Genomic DNA, 19,225 nt, shown 5'->3' with positions numbered 1-19,225 from the left:
TAGCATATTACCATACTGCACTCGGCTAAATAAAAAAAATCAACTTCTGTGAATTGTTGTTTGATTTTACGTTATAATGAGAACATAAACACTAATATTGAACTGAGGTATAAGGAGTATTGGGGTAGCATAAACTGAAACAAGAAATTGGGGTAATACACAAGGTGACCCAATGAGAGATATACATGTAAGCATATCATAAATTTTTAGTTTAAATTTCAACTGCACATTCAGTAAAACCTCTCTTTAGTGGATCCCATTTAGTAGAATGCTCCCATTAATGGACAGGTCTTCAATCCGCTGCTGTTACCTACTACAGTAGTAGGATGCATTGGGCCGAGGGCAAAATCTAAGTGTATAAGTACGTAGTGAGAGGTCGTTACTGTTATCAAATATGCCATGTGGTGCAGTATAGTGTGTATCTCAACATTCATAATTATCTGCTAAATGTAAAGATAAGGCATAAAATCCAGTGAGAGGGGTTTTCTATTATAAAAAAATTAAGACAGTATTGCACACATCCAGCATGATTCAGAGCTTACTGGAGAGTGCCCACTTAAAGGGAGTATGTTTTCTTACATGACACTTATGCTGTGTAGTTCATGAGAGGATGTAATCTTGAAACTTGAGTCCACTCCACAAATTTCCAGTGTTAATAGGTTTTCTTTGTGAGAAGGAAAATTTAACTCAGCCCAAATATTTTCATATGGACATACTGTGCAAGGTTACTGCAATACTCACATATATACTAAAGTGACCCATTAAAGAATATGATGCATTGTAGCATTGCTGTACTATTGCAAAAAATGCCTAAAACACTGCCACTAAAGAATGAATTGGCTGGGAAAGTTAGAGAGGCTAAACTGCCTATCCAAGAAGGGCAGCTGCCAATGCTATGTAGCACCTGTAATAAGGTAATGTACAAACTGTATACAGTACAGTATATATACTGTAAAATACAGCCATCAAGTTGATAATATTTCCCTACTACTGCCCTCTATACTGCTCTTCATTTGTTTGTGTTAATGAAAATTGTGGCTACAAAAATGTATAATGTGTATGCCAGGGGTCTAGTACACAGTACAGTATTGTATTGTATTAACTTTTACATTACATTTTATTTCATCTTAGTTAACCCCACGACTTTCTGCAATTTTGAATACTACTAAATGGAAAACACCCCTTGTGATAACTCATTACACCAATTACTCCACTACTGAGAGGTTCTACAGCATACTTAAACTCTATATCTTCACCGAACTTTAACACAATGTACACTCACAACCAGTCATACAGAAACACACAATTATAAATATAATAACCAAGACACACACTCTTATCATCATCTTTCGTAGCATCTCCGTCCATGTTATTTATTGTCATTATCAGTATTTAATCTCCAAACATATACACTACAGTGTACTGTACTCTATAACTGAAGCAGCAAAATTAAAATTACATTTGTATGTAAAATTGATACAGTATCAACACAAAAAATTATACATTATTATGATACAGATGTATAAGAAGATGGTTTTTGTATTTACAGTTTGTTAATTAAAAAAATTTGAAACTGCAGGAGGGAAAAAAATGAGGAATCCTCAAAATCAGGGAGAAAGAAATAACAGAAAAATTTATGAAGAGAGAACAAAATGAGAAGAAAAATAAAAACACTGAAATACCTTCAGGTAATGAGACACTGTCCTATCAGAGTAAATAAAAACATCTAGAAATCTCTAGATGAAACACAACACAGTACAGTACTGTACACCAATCCCTTCTGTTACACAGTTCTACCCAGTTTTGTTTTTTAACACCAAAAATTTGCATTGTACAGGTTGAAAGTCCAAGTTATTGTTGTTGTTACTCTATGTTATTACTGCACTTCAACAACTAAAGTCTTCAAGTGCCAAACATGGTTAGTAATTACACTATTCCATCAACAATAAATAATTATGAGAGATAAAACTGTCAAGTTTGAGAAAGTCCAAGCTCAATGCTTAAGTCTGAGCAAAATTCAAAACAAATACCAAGGCAGGAATCGTGGGAAGTAAAGTGCATAAGGTGCACAGATACCACAAGCACGATGTACAACCACAAGGTCCTTATCAGTACAGTATACCCAAATGCGGTTTTGCTTGCTCATGCCATTGCTCAAGTGGCATTTTAACTTTTTTTTTATTTTTTATTCTCACATATTGGCAAACACCCAAATATCCTGCCAATTTTCCTCCTCTGCCAGATGCCCCAAACTTCTCACGACCATTATTGGTTAAAAATGCCTATACAGTACAACTGTAATTTAACAAATCGGGAGCTGGGCTGGTTTTTGTTTGTTCTATGTATTGTATACTATACGAGCAAAATTACCCGGCATCACTCGAGTTAGGTATTTATAGTACTATATAATCCTGTACAGTGTTTACTGTATTTACCCTCCCTGACACGGGTAACCACCTCCCTAATCTCCGTGGTTATAACTCAGTCGGCTAATGAGCCGATCAATCGTGAAGGGGATAAAAGTAAAAGGAACCTAACCTAATTTTCCCCTGACCACTCATGGTCCATAATCAATAGTTACACCCAGATGCACAACCTTGGGACTGATGTAAAGTTCCAGGTCTCTAACTGCTTCTGTTTTGGAACTATGGCTGGAGAGAAAAACACACACACACACACACACACACACACACACACACACACACACACACACTCTCTTTTATTATACAGTAGATTTCTATTTAATGGTACCATCCACAGATCCTAACACTACTCCTCATCAAGAGATCCTAAGCAATACACTAAAGATGGACTAATTTATGTACATTCAACTGTCAAGCCATTATTGGCAAGTACAAAAATATAATTTTTTATAATTATTATACGTTTTAATTGCCTGTATGTTGGCCTGGCGAGTTAATGCTAGGCATTTACATACCTAGGTATAAAGTTAGACGTCGCATTCTGGACTATATCACAAAAACTGTTTTTTAGAAAAAATGGCTTTTTTATGTTGTATGTTACCATATTTTAGCTATTATGTTTGACTTTTAGGTCTGGGGAGTCTGTAATATAAATCCCCTTTTTACTAAGCAAACCTGCTTTCAGTTTAAGGGGCCTTTTCTAGGAATACTACACCTGTGCAAATTAGGAGATTGGTGTATTGTAGCACTGAAAGATCAACAAGAGAAAGACAAACACTTAATCAACAAAAAAAATTAATGATGACCAAGTAATTCCAGAAATGGAGGAAAGAATGCTACATAAACTGTTGAAGATTCAGATTAGATAAGTATATTGTACACAGTCATTTACACTCCCAGTACAAAATTAATATTAAGAGTATTCTATTTTAACAAATGGTACCTCCTTACCACTTGGTATGGACGGACTGAAGGAATCCCTAAATTTTGTTGCGTGAGGGATAACAGCAGTAAAAGAAACCAATTTATCAATACAAGTACAGTAGATTGATATTATGCCAAATATTAAAAAGATAACAGTTTGGCAATTGCCAAGTTTAAAGATGGGTGGATTTCTTTTTGGAGAGCAGATGATGTTAGAATACAGTACTGCTATGCCATTAAGATTTTTTTTTTTTTTTACAGTTTGCCCAAAAAAGTTCTACAACAGCCTAATGTAACTTCTCAACCCTTTATGCTACTTGCTATGTCGGGAATTTATTTTTTTCTAAACCATCCCCACACAACTCATGGTGATCAATAGTCGATATAAACATGGCAAAGTCCGCAAGAAACACTTATTGCACAGAAAAATTACTTGTCCAAAAACTTTTGTTATAATAAATAGAGTATCAATAGTATTTAAGCTCAGCTTCAAGAAAAATTTGGTCTCTTCATAATAATGTACAGTATACCTCAATTAATGATAAGGCTCTGTTCCCCCCAAAAATTTTTAACTGAATAATCATAAACTGAATCATTTTTATTATATAATAAAATGACAATCGGCATCACAATTTAAATATTTGGTTGAATACAAATTAAAAATGAAGTATCGTATAAATAGGTACCAATTTAATGAAAAACAAAACATTAATTTGCTTATCATCTCCAACTTTTCATCTAAAATGATTGCTACGTAGTAAGGGTATTGCTGCAGCTCATTTCACTTGCTGGATGCTTTCCTAATATCTTAAACAGGTTAAACTGATTGGAAGATGCTGGCGAGTTCTATCAAAGTGTGGACCTGGATTTAAAATTCCAGTGGAAGTCAACAATTTTATTAGGACATGCTGCAGCCAGTCAAACTGCTTGGAATATATTTTTTCTTTGGATATAATGAGTACGGTAACTTATTGTTTTCTACCCAAAAAGACATTTATACTGTAATAATAATAATAATAATAATAATAATAATAATAATAATAAAAAGAAAAAAGTGTCAATCATTTACTACCTTAAAAAAAATAATAAATCAAGGTACACTTAAACAGTTTCACCTCATTAATTTGGATATCAGATACAATGATCAGATATAATAGTGAAAATTTGCATGTTCTGAATAATTTGGCTTGACTGAATGGTTGGTCTCCTATGCATGAGTATTAAAAGCCATATCTATCACTTTTCCCAAAGTAAATGAAACATAGCTGCCCAGTTCCTACCCAGGCTACATGTATTACAACATTTACTTTTGAAAGAGTGTGCTATACCTATACATACAAATCTAAAATGGTTATCCAGGTTGTCTTGGTCTTGTATGAGGCAAATGTGCAATTGTGTATATGCTTCCATGTATGATTGTTGCACTGTTACATTAGCTCCAATTCAGATGGTATTAGATGGACTTGTGGACCCCATTACAGTATTATACCCCCAACCAACTTTGTTGAATTGAGTACAGTAAGTCCTCGTATAACGTCTTTCCGCTTAACGTTGTTTCAGTACTACATCACTAAACTTTAGAGACCCAAAATTCGTTTAACGTCCCGGTGATCCGATACTACATCGTTTTGCGTCGTCACGGACTACTTTCTACGGCGCATCACCCGCTCTCATCTGGCCGCGCTATGCTCTCTCGACTCAGTGCGCTGCCCTCACTCAAAGAACGTCACAGCATCCCCAAGCGACGCCAAGCTAGTCTCTGTTACGACTTCGTATCATTCGTGTGTGCTCAAGTGCTTTTGCTCTAAAACTGTACTCTAACCATTCGAAATGGCTTCCAAGTACCCATCAAGTGCTACTGATGCTGTGTAGGGAAGAGGCAACGTAAGAACATTACCCTTGCTACAAAAATGGATGTATTAACCCAATTTGGAAAAGGGGAACGTGCTGTGGACATAGCCGCTGTGCTTGGTCTAACCCCCACAGCGATGCATACTATCCAAACCAACACTGACAAGATTAAGGTTAGTGCTGGAAGTGGTACTACTCTCAGTGCAACTAAAACAACTCGTACTAGAAGTACTGTGATAGAAAAAATGGAAAAGATGCTGGCAATGTGGATGGAAGACCAGAATCAATGCAAGGCGCCTGTGAGCCTTATGGTTATCCAGCATAAGGCCAGATCCTTGTTTGACGGCATAATGGTACAAGAGGGTGAAGGATCGAAGGAAGAGACCTTTACAGCCAGCCAAGGCTGGTTTCAACGATTTAAGTGTCGGAATAACTTCCACAACATCAAGATGACTGGTGAAGCTGCTAGTTTAGATGCGGTTGCTGCCGAGACATTCCCGCCTGAATTCAAGCAGATTATCCAGGAAGGAGGCTACTCATTGAAGCAAGTCTTCAATGTGAATGAGAGTGGTCTCTTTTGGAAGAAGATGCCTCAGAGGACCTATATCTCCAAGAATGAGCACAGAGCACCAGGTTTTAAAGAGGCAAAAGACCGCTTGACGCTGCTGCTTGGCGCGAACGCTGTCGGTGACTTAAAGTTAAAGCCTATGCTGGTTTCTCGCGTTGCCAACCCACGAGCCCTGAAAGGTTACTCAAAGGATCACCTTCCTGTGATCTACAAGGCAAATAAGAAGGCATGGATAACCGGCGCCACATTTAGCCAGTGGTTAAACGTGTACGCCATCCCTGCAATGAAGGAATATTGTGCCAAGGAGAACCTTGACTTAAAAAATTTTCTGATCATTGACAATGCTCCAGCTCATCCTCCCAATCACGACGACTTGTATGACAGTGTAAAAGTTGTCTTCCTGCCTCCCAACACGACAGCACTGATGCAGCCTATGGACCAAGGCGTCATCGCCGCATTCAAGGTGTACTATTTATGCCGTACCATGGCCCAGCTGCTCAAGTCTACAGGCGGAGAAAATAAACCTACGATCCAAAAATATTGGCGTGGCTTCAACATTCTTCATGCTATTGACAACATTGGCAAGGCATGGGAAGAGATTTCAGAAAGTTGCCGGAATGGTGTGTGACGTAAATTGTGGCCCGGCTGCATCAACGGTTTTACGGGATTCACGTACTTAGTCCCAGCTGTGAATAGGGATATCCTCAGCTTGGCTAGACAGGCAGGCTTTGACGAACTGGAACCAGAGGATATTGAGAATGTCCTGGCATCCCATGCAGAAGAGCTCACCAACGAATATCTGCAACTGTTAACAGAACATAGTCCCGTTGAAGACGACGACGAGGAAGAAGCTCAACGAATGCTAACTTCCAAAAGGATAGCAGAAGTGTTCAACATGTTCCAGCAAGCAATGCAAATCCTTATATATGACGACCCAAACAGAGAACATAACTCAAAGGTTCAATGCAGTATTGATGACAGTCTTGGTTGTTACACTGAGATGTGTAAGGAGAAGAAGAGTAGCACCAAGCAGTCAACACTGGATTCATTTTTTCGTCGCAGGACGGCAGAAGCAGCTTCTTCACAACAGCTGGCAGCCGAAGAGGAGCACAAAGCAGCCAAGGAGGAGCAAACAGCAGCGGAGGTACCCCAGTCAGAACAGGAGGAGGAGGAGGAGGCAGCCGTAGAGTCTCAGTGACTCACCACCCTCCCCCTTCGCTCCCGTCAACCTCCTCCTTCGCTCCACTACCCACCACATACTCGCTCGACCACCTCTGCCCATCGGTGAGTACCAATACAAACTTAGTAGTTATATATACAGTAGTACCCCGATTTACGCGGTCAATTGAACCCATGGGGTACCGCGGAAAGTGAAAACTGCGTAAAGTGAACAACAGAACATATAGGATTAATTCCAATAGAGACTGGCCCGACCCCCAAACTCCACATTTTCAGACACAATACCTACGTTGTAGTAAAAATTACATCTTAATTTTATGATGGTATGCACACACAATTAATAATTAAGAGAAATATCAATAATATTAGTTTTTCTAACACTTACATTAATAGAAAAGATGGCTGGGCACACAGGGATGGGGGGTTGGTTCCGAGGCAGAGGGCAGATTATTGGCCCTCACCTGTATCACTTGTATCACTATCCACCACATAGGCTTGCAGGGCCTCTTTGTCAAACCCCTCAAAGTCCATATAAGTCCGTATCCTCACTATCACTGACTTGGGCCGGCTGTGGTGGGTGAAGAACTCGGTAATGTTTTAATGACTGGGCGACCTTGTGCGCATCCTGCCCACGCCGCTTCATGCGTATATGAGTAGATGCACCGCGTAAAGTGAAAGTCCGGTTCTGGCGAGGTACCGCGTAAATGCGAAATGGCGGAAAGTGAAACCGCGTAAAGCAGGGTATTACTGTATATATATATATATATATATATATATATATATATATATATATATATATATATATATATATATATATATATATATATATATATATATATATATATATATATATATATATATATATATATATATATTTCATGTAGATCCACAATGAAAACGTGGATAAGATAAATCTCTGAAGATGTCTTGAATAAAGATGAAAGCTAAGGTGCTCCGTTGTTTCCCTTGTTTCCTTTTCCATGTGATTTTATCAAGAGATATATATATATATATATATATATATATATATATATATATATATATATATATATATATATATATATATATATATATATATATATATATATATATATATATATATATATATATATATATATATATATATATAATTTTCTATAGAAATGGCAATGATTTTTTCTGTATATGTAATGTATTTCATAGGGAAAAGGGAGGCTGGGGAACATAACACCCACATTTTATCAAGTTCTTATAGGGAAAATTGACCTGCTTAACGTTGTTTTGCATAATGTCGCGTTTTCAGGAACGTAACCCTGACGTTAAGCGAGGACTTACTGTACAGTACTGTACAGGTATAACAAATAATAACATGGGGTAAAAGTAACTGGTAGATGCAGTAAGATAAAGAGAAAAATAAGCCATTTTTTTTAAACCAGTTTTTGATATATAGTCCAGAATGCGACGCCTAGCTTATACCTAGGTATGTTAATGCCTTGCAATAACTCGCCAGGCCAACATACGGGCAATGTATACTGTACTATATCAAAGTTAAATTAGAGATTATCAACTGGTTGTATAGGTTATGGAAAATGATTCATGAAAAATATCAGAAAAGGAAGAATGGATACATAATATGAAAAGTTATGAAGATGTTACGGTACAGTATCCGAAACATGACAGCATACTTGTGTCAGTATAAAGTTTTGATCATCATTTAGTAGTTCTTTTACTGGCAGTGTGCTTGCAGCGCAAGAAAATATCAGAACTGATAACTCAAGAAGTCAAAATGAATGATTTTAAAACGTGAGGGATAAGATCTATGTATCTACTGTTATTAAGGGCAGATCCAGGAATTTTCAAAGGGGAGAGTTATTCAACTAAAGTATAACTTGGCTGGGGTGAAAGAACACTTCAGAATATGAAAAACACCATTGTAATTCAGTCTGTTGACCAGTGTCAAAATTAGCTTAATTCCAGAAATAAAAATATGCAAACAAGATTTGTGAATACTGTACTGTACAGAATCAAACACTGAAGGTATCATTCAATTCCAGCAATATTTCAGTCAATCATAAAGTAGTGTATTAAGAAAGGCAGTAAAAAGAAAATTATAATTTAAGGATGAGGGAGGTGTAGTTCAATCAAGCAATCGATCATATCCGAGTGTTGGCGACCACAGTCTTCCACTCCAAACGTTTACAGGCCAAGACTACTAAGTATGCCTTCGGCTTCTCTCTTGTCAAAATTTGAACCTTTGAAAAAATTTCCCAGCCATCATCTTGGGCCACGGTATCAAGGAGGGGTTACACACACGCACTGTCTCTCCTATGGATATTGTTCAGCATTTAGCTGAAACTGACTGTTCATATTGCACTTATATGTCTAATTCTGGTTTTTGTGCACTTCACAGTATCAAGGTTGTTCTGCTACAAGTGAATAAGACCAAAAATACATCTGAAATACAGTAACTCCCCGTTATATGCGAGTTCAGCATATGCGAAGACCTTATTCCTACCAGGAATTCAGTTAATGCGAGCAAAATTCAGCCTTATGTGAGATGTCATGCTCCCTCATATGGATTCCAACCCTGATGACTTTGCAGATGTCACTCCAACACCATCACCCACTATGTAAAACCTCTATCACCACCTCCATCATCTCATCTATCCAAGTTGATGTATCTGCTTTAAATGTTAAGTACACTGTACTGTACACTTGTTTTATCTACTATTTTTTTAAATAATATTGTATTGATTTGTTTTATGGTATATTTTTCTTGAAAATGTGTCTGGAACATTTTCATTTTGGGTTATGGAACACGTCCTATTTTTTCCCATTTAACTAAGTATTCGATACATGCGATTTTGATTTATGCGAGGACTTACTTTTCCATAATTCATTAATCTCCAAGTGCCTGGAACAGCTTTTACTGTAGCTGAAGTTGCACGTACTATTTTAACAATCCGCTGTTTTTATGTACGGTATTGTACTTTGTAGTTATCTTAAAATTTCTTAAGATCAGGCATTTTTCAATATTGTACTTTTAAAAACCCATCAGGCTGCGCACAGGGAAATTCGAAATTCACGACTGAAATTATTTAATAATGAAGTGCATTCTTAAAAAGAATAAAAAGAAAAATCACAAATTTTTTAGTAATGTACAGTACTGTATTTCCTCTTATATTTGAATATTACACAAAAACTCCACTAATTTACAATGTTTCTGGACAAGGGTAAAATAAGCAGGGGTGGAATGAAGGGTAATAGGTAGATCAAGGCAGAGAATGGGATGTGTGGGGTGGTGAATAAGAAAGGTGGGCAGGGCAGATGATGAACAGTTAGGAGCAATGAGTAGGGCAGGAAGTAGGCAGTAACCATTTAACTGATGATGAGAGTATATATAGGTCCTAAATGTACAAACCTTTATGCCAAATATCAAGAGCAAGTTTACCAGATTTGGTGGGAATTTTAAAAGCTTCCCCTAATAAGGAGTACTGTAGTGTAAAAATTTATGCTGTATTGTTTGATCAATGAAGCTAATAAATCCTATTACCTTACCTTACCCTAAGGTATATTAAAAAAAAAGTAACAAAGAAAGCTTACCCAAACAGCAAGGGGTCATGGATCCCTTACCCCCCCCCCCCTTCCCACCACTCCCCTTGTTCTGCCATTACTGTACTACCTCATATTGTACATTATACAGTATTCAGATGTTAAGATACAGTACCACATAAATTACCCCAAGGTATTCTTACAGCAACCCTCAGAAAGTTCACATAATAATTTCACTAAATTATTATAATGTAATGCACGCATACAACCCGGTGAACACATGCACAGCACCTGCATACGAGTAGACACAGCATCTGAACAAAACAAAGGTTTACATGTTCTGTATATTTAATGTTATAAAAATGATTTGTGTACTTTCAAGGAGAGTTCCTAAACAATAACACCCTATGAATCCCTGCTATCAATTCCTCACTCCACTATTAATTACTTTACATAATTTCATTGAATCAATTTTCTGATATATATATATATATATATATAATTTCATTTTTATTTTTTTTTTCATTATGGGAAACAGCCACCCGACACAGGTCACTCCACTCACAACAGGGCTTTGGGGGGCAGATAAAAAGAAATTAAAAATAGAAAAGAAAAAGATTATACAGTGATCCCTCGGTTAACGAACGCCTCGGTCAACGAAATTTCGGTTAACGAATTACCTTTGAAGCGAAGCAGATTGTATGAGTATGGAAACACAGTAGAAGGCAGAGCATTCCACAGTTTGACTGTGTGAGGAAAGAAGGATGCACTATAACGGGTTATTCTAGTGTGGCCGAAAACCACTGAGAAATGGTGGGCACCGCGGGCAAGATGAGTGCTACGAGCCCTCGGCCTTGCTGGTGGTACACAGGATGCCAAATCCACTGAAATTGCCCGTTATAGTACCTATAAAAGAGACAGAGTGAAGCAACATTGCGGCGAAGAGAAAGGGAAGAAAGATTATCAACTAAAGGGGAGAGTCAATAAGACCTTTGACTCCACCCATCTAATAGTTGGACAGAAAAAGAGCCACCTCAGAAATGAAAGCAGTATTCCAAGTTGGGACGAATGAATCCCCTATACTGTAAACTTGAATAAACTGCTCACGAGTGAAGTAGCTATAGTATCTGTACAGCATTCCCAGGTTTAAACATCACATTTTCTCAAACAATAAACAAAACTTCCTGTATGTACATACCCTGTATGTACTTCAAATGTGTATTGCATGTCACACACACACACACAGAGTATGCTCATATCATGAGCATCTTATCACTTTTACCAGTACTACTGTCGTGGCTTTTGGAATAAGAGTACAGTACTGTACATTACTTCCGTATAGAATTTGAAATCTTTGTAAATTTTGTAGAAATATTGAAGGGTTACAGTTTCATCCAATGGCCACATATCATGGCTGAGGTAACATCACAGACATTCTTAATTCCTAATAAATTTACCAGAAACTGAGTATTATATACTAAACAGCAAAATATATATATCTTAAGAACATTTCCCCAATCTAAATTTGTGAATTACTGAAATGAACTAAAAATCATCTGCAATTTGTACATTCATTGGTGCACAATTAAAATAAGTATAAATGTCACCTCATATTTCCTAAATTCTAAAAGATTCCCATAATTCTATAAAGCTGCTATTCAATAATATCATAGTACAGCATATGTATGAATCCTCTCATCATACACAAGCTTTTAATAAACAGCCCTTGAAAATTTTAGCTTGTTCACTCACACAAATAATTTATCTTGGAAGACTGTGCACATACATTCTTTTTAAAATGCTTAATACTTTTTCACCCATTCATATATACAGGTATCTTAATTCCACAATTTCTCTCTCTCTCTCTCTCTCTCTTCCAATATTCCTTTAATTCCCTGTTCCAATATAGAGTACCCACAGATCTCCCTTCTATCACTCATTTAAATTCTCTTCTATCATTCCTCTTATTTTTCTAACACCTGTACTGTACACAGTTTTTGATATTCTCAACTAATGGAATCCTTGTAGCATGTTCTACAGAAATATTCAACAAGTCCATACTAGTATGCATATTAAGGCTGTAATAAAATTTTGGCTTTTCCTATAAATAATCTTTGCTGATCTATAAAACCCTTGCTGGGTCACTGCTGTAACTCCTGCAGTCTTTGTTGGAATCTGCTAAATCTTATTTCATTTAATACAATCTCAGCACAGACCCCTTGAAATTCTTAATGAATTCTGGTAAATCCTGGCAAGGTACAAACAAAACTAAATTCTGAATCATTATTAAAACTCCCTCATAGGATTTTATAAAATAAATCATTGTGTATCACATTTCTAGCCAAATTTTAAGAATATGTACTATATAGGTAAAAGAATCTCAAATCATTTTAGCTATTTCCATCCTTACAATTTCTCACTTCTCTAATTGCTTCAAGGAATGACAAAGCTTAATCAACACCTAGCTTATATTGTTTAGTTTAACTTAAGTAATGAATACCATTTCAGCAACTCTTCCACTCATGCTATCAAGAAACATACAACATTCACTTTGCCACTTATAATATCATTCAATGGTAAAAAGATTTGGGGAAATTATAACTACAGGTATAGTACAGTATTTACAAAAAAAAAAAAATTGTGCTAACCACCAAAATCATATACCATCAGCAGCTGCCTTTTAAAAATAAAGCTTTAAGAGTATTTGAGACATTCTCAATGAACAATGAAAGTCTTTAAACAAAATTAAATATATAAAAAAGATATACATTCCTTTGCTCTTGACACCCTCTGAGGGTGAAATGTACTGTAGTCACAAAACAGGAACACGTTTCTGACTGTCATATTTTTAAGCATACAGTACTGTATTCACTTGGGTGAATTCAAGTCTTAAACTAAGAATTATTGAGCATATAAAAAGAATTATGTACAAGACCTTAGATCTCACAGATTTGATCCATGATGACTTGTTAACAATCACAGATAGACAGTCTTTTGTTGGAGGAGACTTACATCCGAGTGTGAGTGCAACAGTAATACCCTGTGTTAACACACTACTGTACAAAAAACTACTGTATAAGGTTTTCTATTTTGCATTTACTTTTCCTCTTTATAATTCAATAGTGTACGGTATTACAAATCTGAGGGACATCTAATGAACACACTGGTCATGCATGCGCCTGAAAATTCTAATTGAAACTTTATCATTATTCAGCTATAATAATTACGTAATACAAATTATTTACACTATTGTATATGGTCGTCATTTTTGGTTAGAATAAATCTTTGCTATAGATTTAGTTTTGTTGCTCTCACACTCAGTGCATATCTATATCATAGAAATCCACACTACCATCAACTATTGCACTGAGCATTCATTTGTACTGAGCGCTGTGACCTGCGTGTTATAGTGGCAAATGGGTACCTTACACAACTGATGCAGACTTTCTCACAACCCACACAAAATGTGCGATAGATGAGCCACACGAAAAAAGATCCTACATTCTATTCACAGCTTTATCCTTCTGAAAGACACACCTGCACACTAACCATTTTCAAGTCACCCAATTGCCACCAGCACCTGGGAGACAGAAATCAGGCTGCCTAGAGCTGCCTTGGGGGTGCAAAAAACCATGCACCCCAAAATAAAGGTAATCTCTCTTTTTAATAGATTCAACCATAGATTATGGTTTGTGATTAAACCTTAATAAGTCTGAGACTCCTTAAGCTCAAAGGCATAAAATATTCAAAATATAATGTATTTACAGTCAACATTTGACAATGGAACATTGGACAAATTACTATACTGCACTCTGATGGAAGATAAATGTTTTTTTTATATAAAGTACAGTTTAATAGTGTGACAGCACACATGGATTAAATCCCAGCACTTTGAGTGGAAATCTCTTCTCTTAATTATCACTTGACCAACTAACTTGTAGCATTCTCACTGGTCCCAAACACCATCATTATAAAACTAAACAATACTTAACAAGTGATTAGATATTTATCATTGTTTTAACAATATACTGTACCTATATTCAAATAGAATGTCTAGGTGTTTTTGTCAAGTAAAACGGAAAATATAAAATAGTAAGGCTTTAAAAGAACCACACATGCTGACATAAAAGCCTTCAAAAGGCACCCTGACTATCACAAGAGCTTGTTTGCTCTCCACATATTCATCCACACATTAAGTATACAATTATTGCACATATTGACATCCAAGGTTAAAGAACAATATTTACAGAGTTCACTGGGGTACCACTGAATTAAAAACAATTATGGTCCCGGTCCATTACCCACATAATAATACATGTACAGTACTTCAATAAAATTTTCAGCTACTGCAAGCATAATGCAGATGAAACTGCCCTTGTAATATTGTATGAACAATAAAATTTTGTAGTGTACCATCAGCTGAAAATTATGAGTTCTTAGAGCTTCTGTGCATGAACAATGTCAGGCTCTTGGAGTATCCAGTCCAGCACATCATTGTTGCTTGAGTTTTTGGGAGTGTAAGCTCTTGTGAGCAGATGAACAGACACAATAATTGTGATCTCGGTGTTCCTACTCCATCACCTTATTGTTGCTGTACAATGGAGAATCACCCATGTTATTCTGCCACACCAACACCACCACCACCACCACAGGTAAGTAGCTGTTACAGGGGTTTCCTGCATCAAGGTTTCTGGTCTGCAAAATTGCTTCATGGGAGACAGGGTGGGGCCTCCTTGTGGGTGGCTCAGCCAACATCCTGCATTATCAAATTTTTGATATTAAGCACTTGTGTCAAATGTGCTCATCTCCCCATGCCGTTTGCTGCCATCCACCGCCCAGCACCAAACAATATGGATAATGACATTACCTGCCACTATTGTGGGCCTTACAAGTGCATGCAGGCGTTCTCAGCTTGCAGTGTGCTTACGAGCCACGTGCCTTAAAAGGTGAGCCTTCTGCTTGAACTTCCAGTCACAGTGGGAGCACTGAAATCGAGGTTCAACTCCACACTCATTCTTGATGTGGTGCTTCAGACCCTTGCGTGTCTTGTAGAGGCGTCCGCAGCGAGAGCACTCGTGGGCGCACATCAGATGAGGTGCAGATAGGGTGGGAGTGGGTGGGGAGCGGCGTCCCCAAGGGGAGGATGGAGGGGGCCCATACAACCCAGGAAAAGGCGGGCCCAAGCCTGGGTGGGATCTTGGGGGGATGGGGGGCAGAGGGGAGCCTAGGTAGGGAGCCAGAAATTTGTTTTTCCATATCCCTGCAACGAGGAAGAGAAGACATCAGCTCCTACTTCCCCCTCATGACAATGTTTCTGATGGTAAGATACTTGGTGACAGAAGGTTGTTGTGTGAGCAGTAGTGTCCTGTAGTGTACAGAAACTTGTCTTGGCTGTGTCGTTTCACAAACAATAAGCAATACAGTATCATAATTTTCTCATCTTTGTTATTTGATTCTTTGAAATAGTTTTATGGTTTTAGGATTTATATAGGAATAAGCAAAATCTATACATGTTACACACCCTAATGAAAGTTCTAAGTAGCAGCAAAAGTTTCATCCTAAGTCACATACGCCCTTCAACATTATTCACACTTCCAATGTAAAAATATCATTCAGTTTGTAAATCACATATTACTTGAGCAATAATGTGATGTAATTAAATAAATCAGATATCTCAACCCAATACCGATACTGTACACCACTTTCGATAATCCTTTCTCATATTTTATCCCATCAAGTTATCACCAGTGACTCAAACCACTGCCAACAGCAGCACTAAACACAAGCGCACGAGGGATAATGAAATACTGTACAGGAATTTCGAATACCATAGCCAACCATGAGCTACCAACCTCCATAAATTCAACAGCAATGACAATCACATCCACTACTATTTTGACAAATAAAAATATAAGAATGGGACCACTTGGAATTTTAAGGAAATGAACACACCTATTGGGCCTTCACAAAAGTTCAGCAAATATTCTTTGGCAATGGGTAACTGGCGCATTCCTGCATGAATAATATAATTAAAAGAAGAAAAAATTTAATGGAAGAACGATGATAGTTTAGTCATGCTCATGGGGCACAAGTACATTACTGAGAAAGTCTACCTAAATGATAATTGTACTATTCTTGTGAATAAAAAGCATAACATAACTACTAGTAGTATAATGACTAGTCCTCATTAGAAAAAAAATAAAATAAAAAATACATAAAAGGAGAGGACAGTCAGTCAGATGTTAAAAGATCCAGAGCAGTACAACACCATCACCCTTTCACCCACTAAGAATTACAAATGCTACTAGAAATTATATGGTACTGCCCAATAAGTGTGTTACAATGTGGCTACTCTCCACCATAAGCTAGTCTCTACAAGGCTGAAGGAACACTACACTACATTGGCACAAAATTTCAACAACTGAAGACAAGAACTGTATCTGTATATGATATTAATATGCAATGTAAAATTTTAATTAATAATAAAAACATAGTGTAATGAGTCAAAGAAACAGAAAATATGCATTTATAATGAAAATATATTTCATGGATTTTTTTAACTAAAAAATAATACAGTAATGCAAATAAACTAGAAAAAAGTTCACAAATAAAGACAAATGGATTTGTGCCAATATCTACTTTACTACTTAGACCAATGAAGCCTCTGTGGACAGCACAAGTAATTACTTGAGAAAATATAGTATGTACTGTACTGTATTTCTAAGATTTTCTCCTTTTCATATAATTATAGTATTGTAAGAAAATTAAGTTATATAAGGAAAATATATCATATAGGATAATTCATTAATTTAGATTCAATAGCCTAATAACTATTACCTTATTTAATGGAAAACAACACAGTCCACAGAAGCTACACAAGCTGTTTTCTTTTTCACTTTACCTTGATTGGTGTTTTCTAAGGCCTGAAAAGACTCCTCGGTACCTGATGTATCCGGTGGGTATGGCCAACCAAGGTAACCTACAACAAAATTACAAATAGATTGGTACAGTAACACATACAGTATAGAAAAAATTAAAAAAAATTATATAGTATATATATATATATATATATATATATATATATATATATATATATATATATATATATATATATATATATATATATATATATATATATATATATATATATATATATATATATATATATGCAAGTAAATCACTGTAGGCATGCGTGATCTAGGTATATGCTGATAACCACAAGGAAAGAATAAAACACGAAGTTCCCAAGTGCTTTCGTGTAATTCACATCTTCAGGGGTGAGTACAGTCTGTGCTCACCCCTGAAGATGTAAATTACACGAAAGCGCTTGGGAACTTCGTGTTTTCTTCTTTCCTTGTGGTTATCAGCATATATATATATTTGTATATATATATATATATATATATATATATATATATATATATATATATATATATATATATATATATATATATATATATATATATATATATATATATATATATATATACACACACACAATGGAAACGTGGACAAGATAAATCTTGATAAAATCACATACATACATAACAGTGGCGTACCATGATTGCACTGATGAGGCATGCAGAACACCCACATATATCACTTGTCAAATCAAATATTAAGTAGGATATGGCCTTTCTCTAAATAAGCGTTGTCAAGCTTTTATGAACACCTAAGAAACTATCCTTAAATTAAAATATCTTACTTATATTGAAATTCAGCTCCGAGATTTAATGCAAAATTCTTCCGTAAAAGTTATAAAACTCTTCTATTTTCATCATCAACCTTTTTAAAAACGATTTTTCAATTGAAATAAAAGAGAGATGTGACGAGTCTTTGTTGTCCTACTTCCTACTGTTTATGTTTGGCTAGTTGCCATTTAATTATGAATCTAAATTACGGCTTCACTTGATTTCTTAAATTATATCAGTAGCATCTGACAAAGTATCTATTATAAATCATTAAATAATGGGTGCAAAAATACTTACGGTAAAAGAATAGTAAGCTTTTAGCGTGATCTACAGTAATTTATAAATAAAGTTGTTAAAAAAAATGACGAGGCGTCATGCACAACGCTGGCCCTCTGTAAAGTTGCCAATGATCTTATTGCTGAACATTTAAATAATTTGTAAATATTTTCATTTATATAATTCGATTATTATTTCAAGTAAAACAGAAAACTGAATAACTTTCCCAAGTGAAAAAACTATAAGTGAAAGTGGACTGTAGGGTTATTAGAAACACTAAAAATAATAACGTGGGCCAGTTTTGTCCAGCTGACGGAGAGCCGCAGCCTGTCTACACAGCCTCTGTTCAAGTGAAAGCAGTTTTCGAAGTGCATGCATTTGTACCTATTTACAGAAACCTTATTAAATAGCCACTCTTATGGAACAATAACTCTTAGGTAATATAATATCACCATATAACATAAGTCTTAATGCTTATTAAGGTAAAAAAGTATTAATTTTTCTAAAATGGCTCAAATTCCTTATGCTCCAACACAATAAAGTTCATTTTAGCATGTTATTGATAGGTTGGTTACGTCTATATGTCCACTGAGGGCATGCGGCTTATCCTTCTGCAGGCATTGAGGGACGCCTAGTCTCCTCGACTTTCCTGAGTGAAAACTGTAAAGACTCTAAAATTAAATCTGTATTATTGAAGATACTATTTAAAAATATATTTTGCTTCCTACTCGGCATGCAATGCATGCCTTGCATTCATTAAGAATACGCCACTGATACACGTA

At 36.0% G+C, this 19,225-nt stretch overlaps 1 protein-coding gene across 4 annotated transcripts in view; it reads right to left on the bottom strand.

The window, feature by feature from the left end:
* Positions 1-19,225, bottom strand: part of LOC121872616 (sex determination protein fruitless-like) — a 98,350-nt gene that overhangs the window by 50,256 nt on the left and 28,869 nt on the right. For all 4 annotated transcript variants that reach the window (XM_042375509.1, XM_042375511.1, XM_042375508.1 and 1 more), the window contains exon 4: positions 17,378-17,455. In XM_042375509.1, coding sequence (XP_042231443.1) covers positions 17,378-17,455 — 78 coding nt within the window. The remainder of the gene's footprint in view (positions 1-17,377; positions 17,456-19,225) is intronic.

The sequence above is a fragment of the Homarus americanus genome, unplaced genomic scaffold (genome assembly GCF_018991925.1).
Source record: "Homarus americanus isolate GMGI-L3 unplaced genomic scaffold, GMGI_Hamer_2.0 scaffold39155, whole genome shotgun sequence".
Lineage (NCBI taxonomy): Eukaryota > Metazoa > Arthropoda > Malacostraca > Decapoda > Nephropidae > Homarus > Homarus americanus.
The sequence above is the reverse complement of the archived record's forward strand: the minus strand, read 5'-3'. Positions and strand labels throughout refer to the sequence as shown.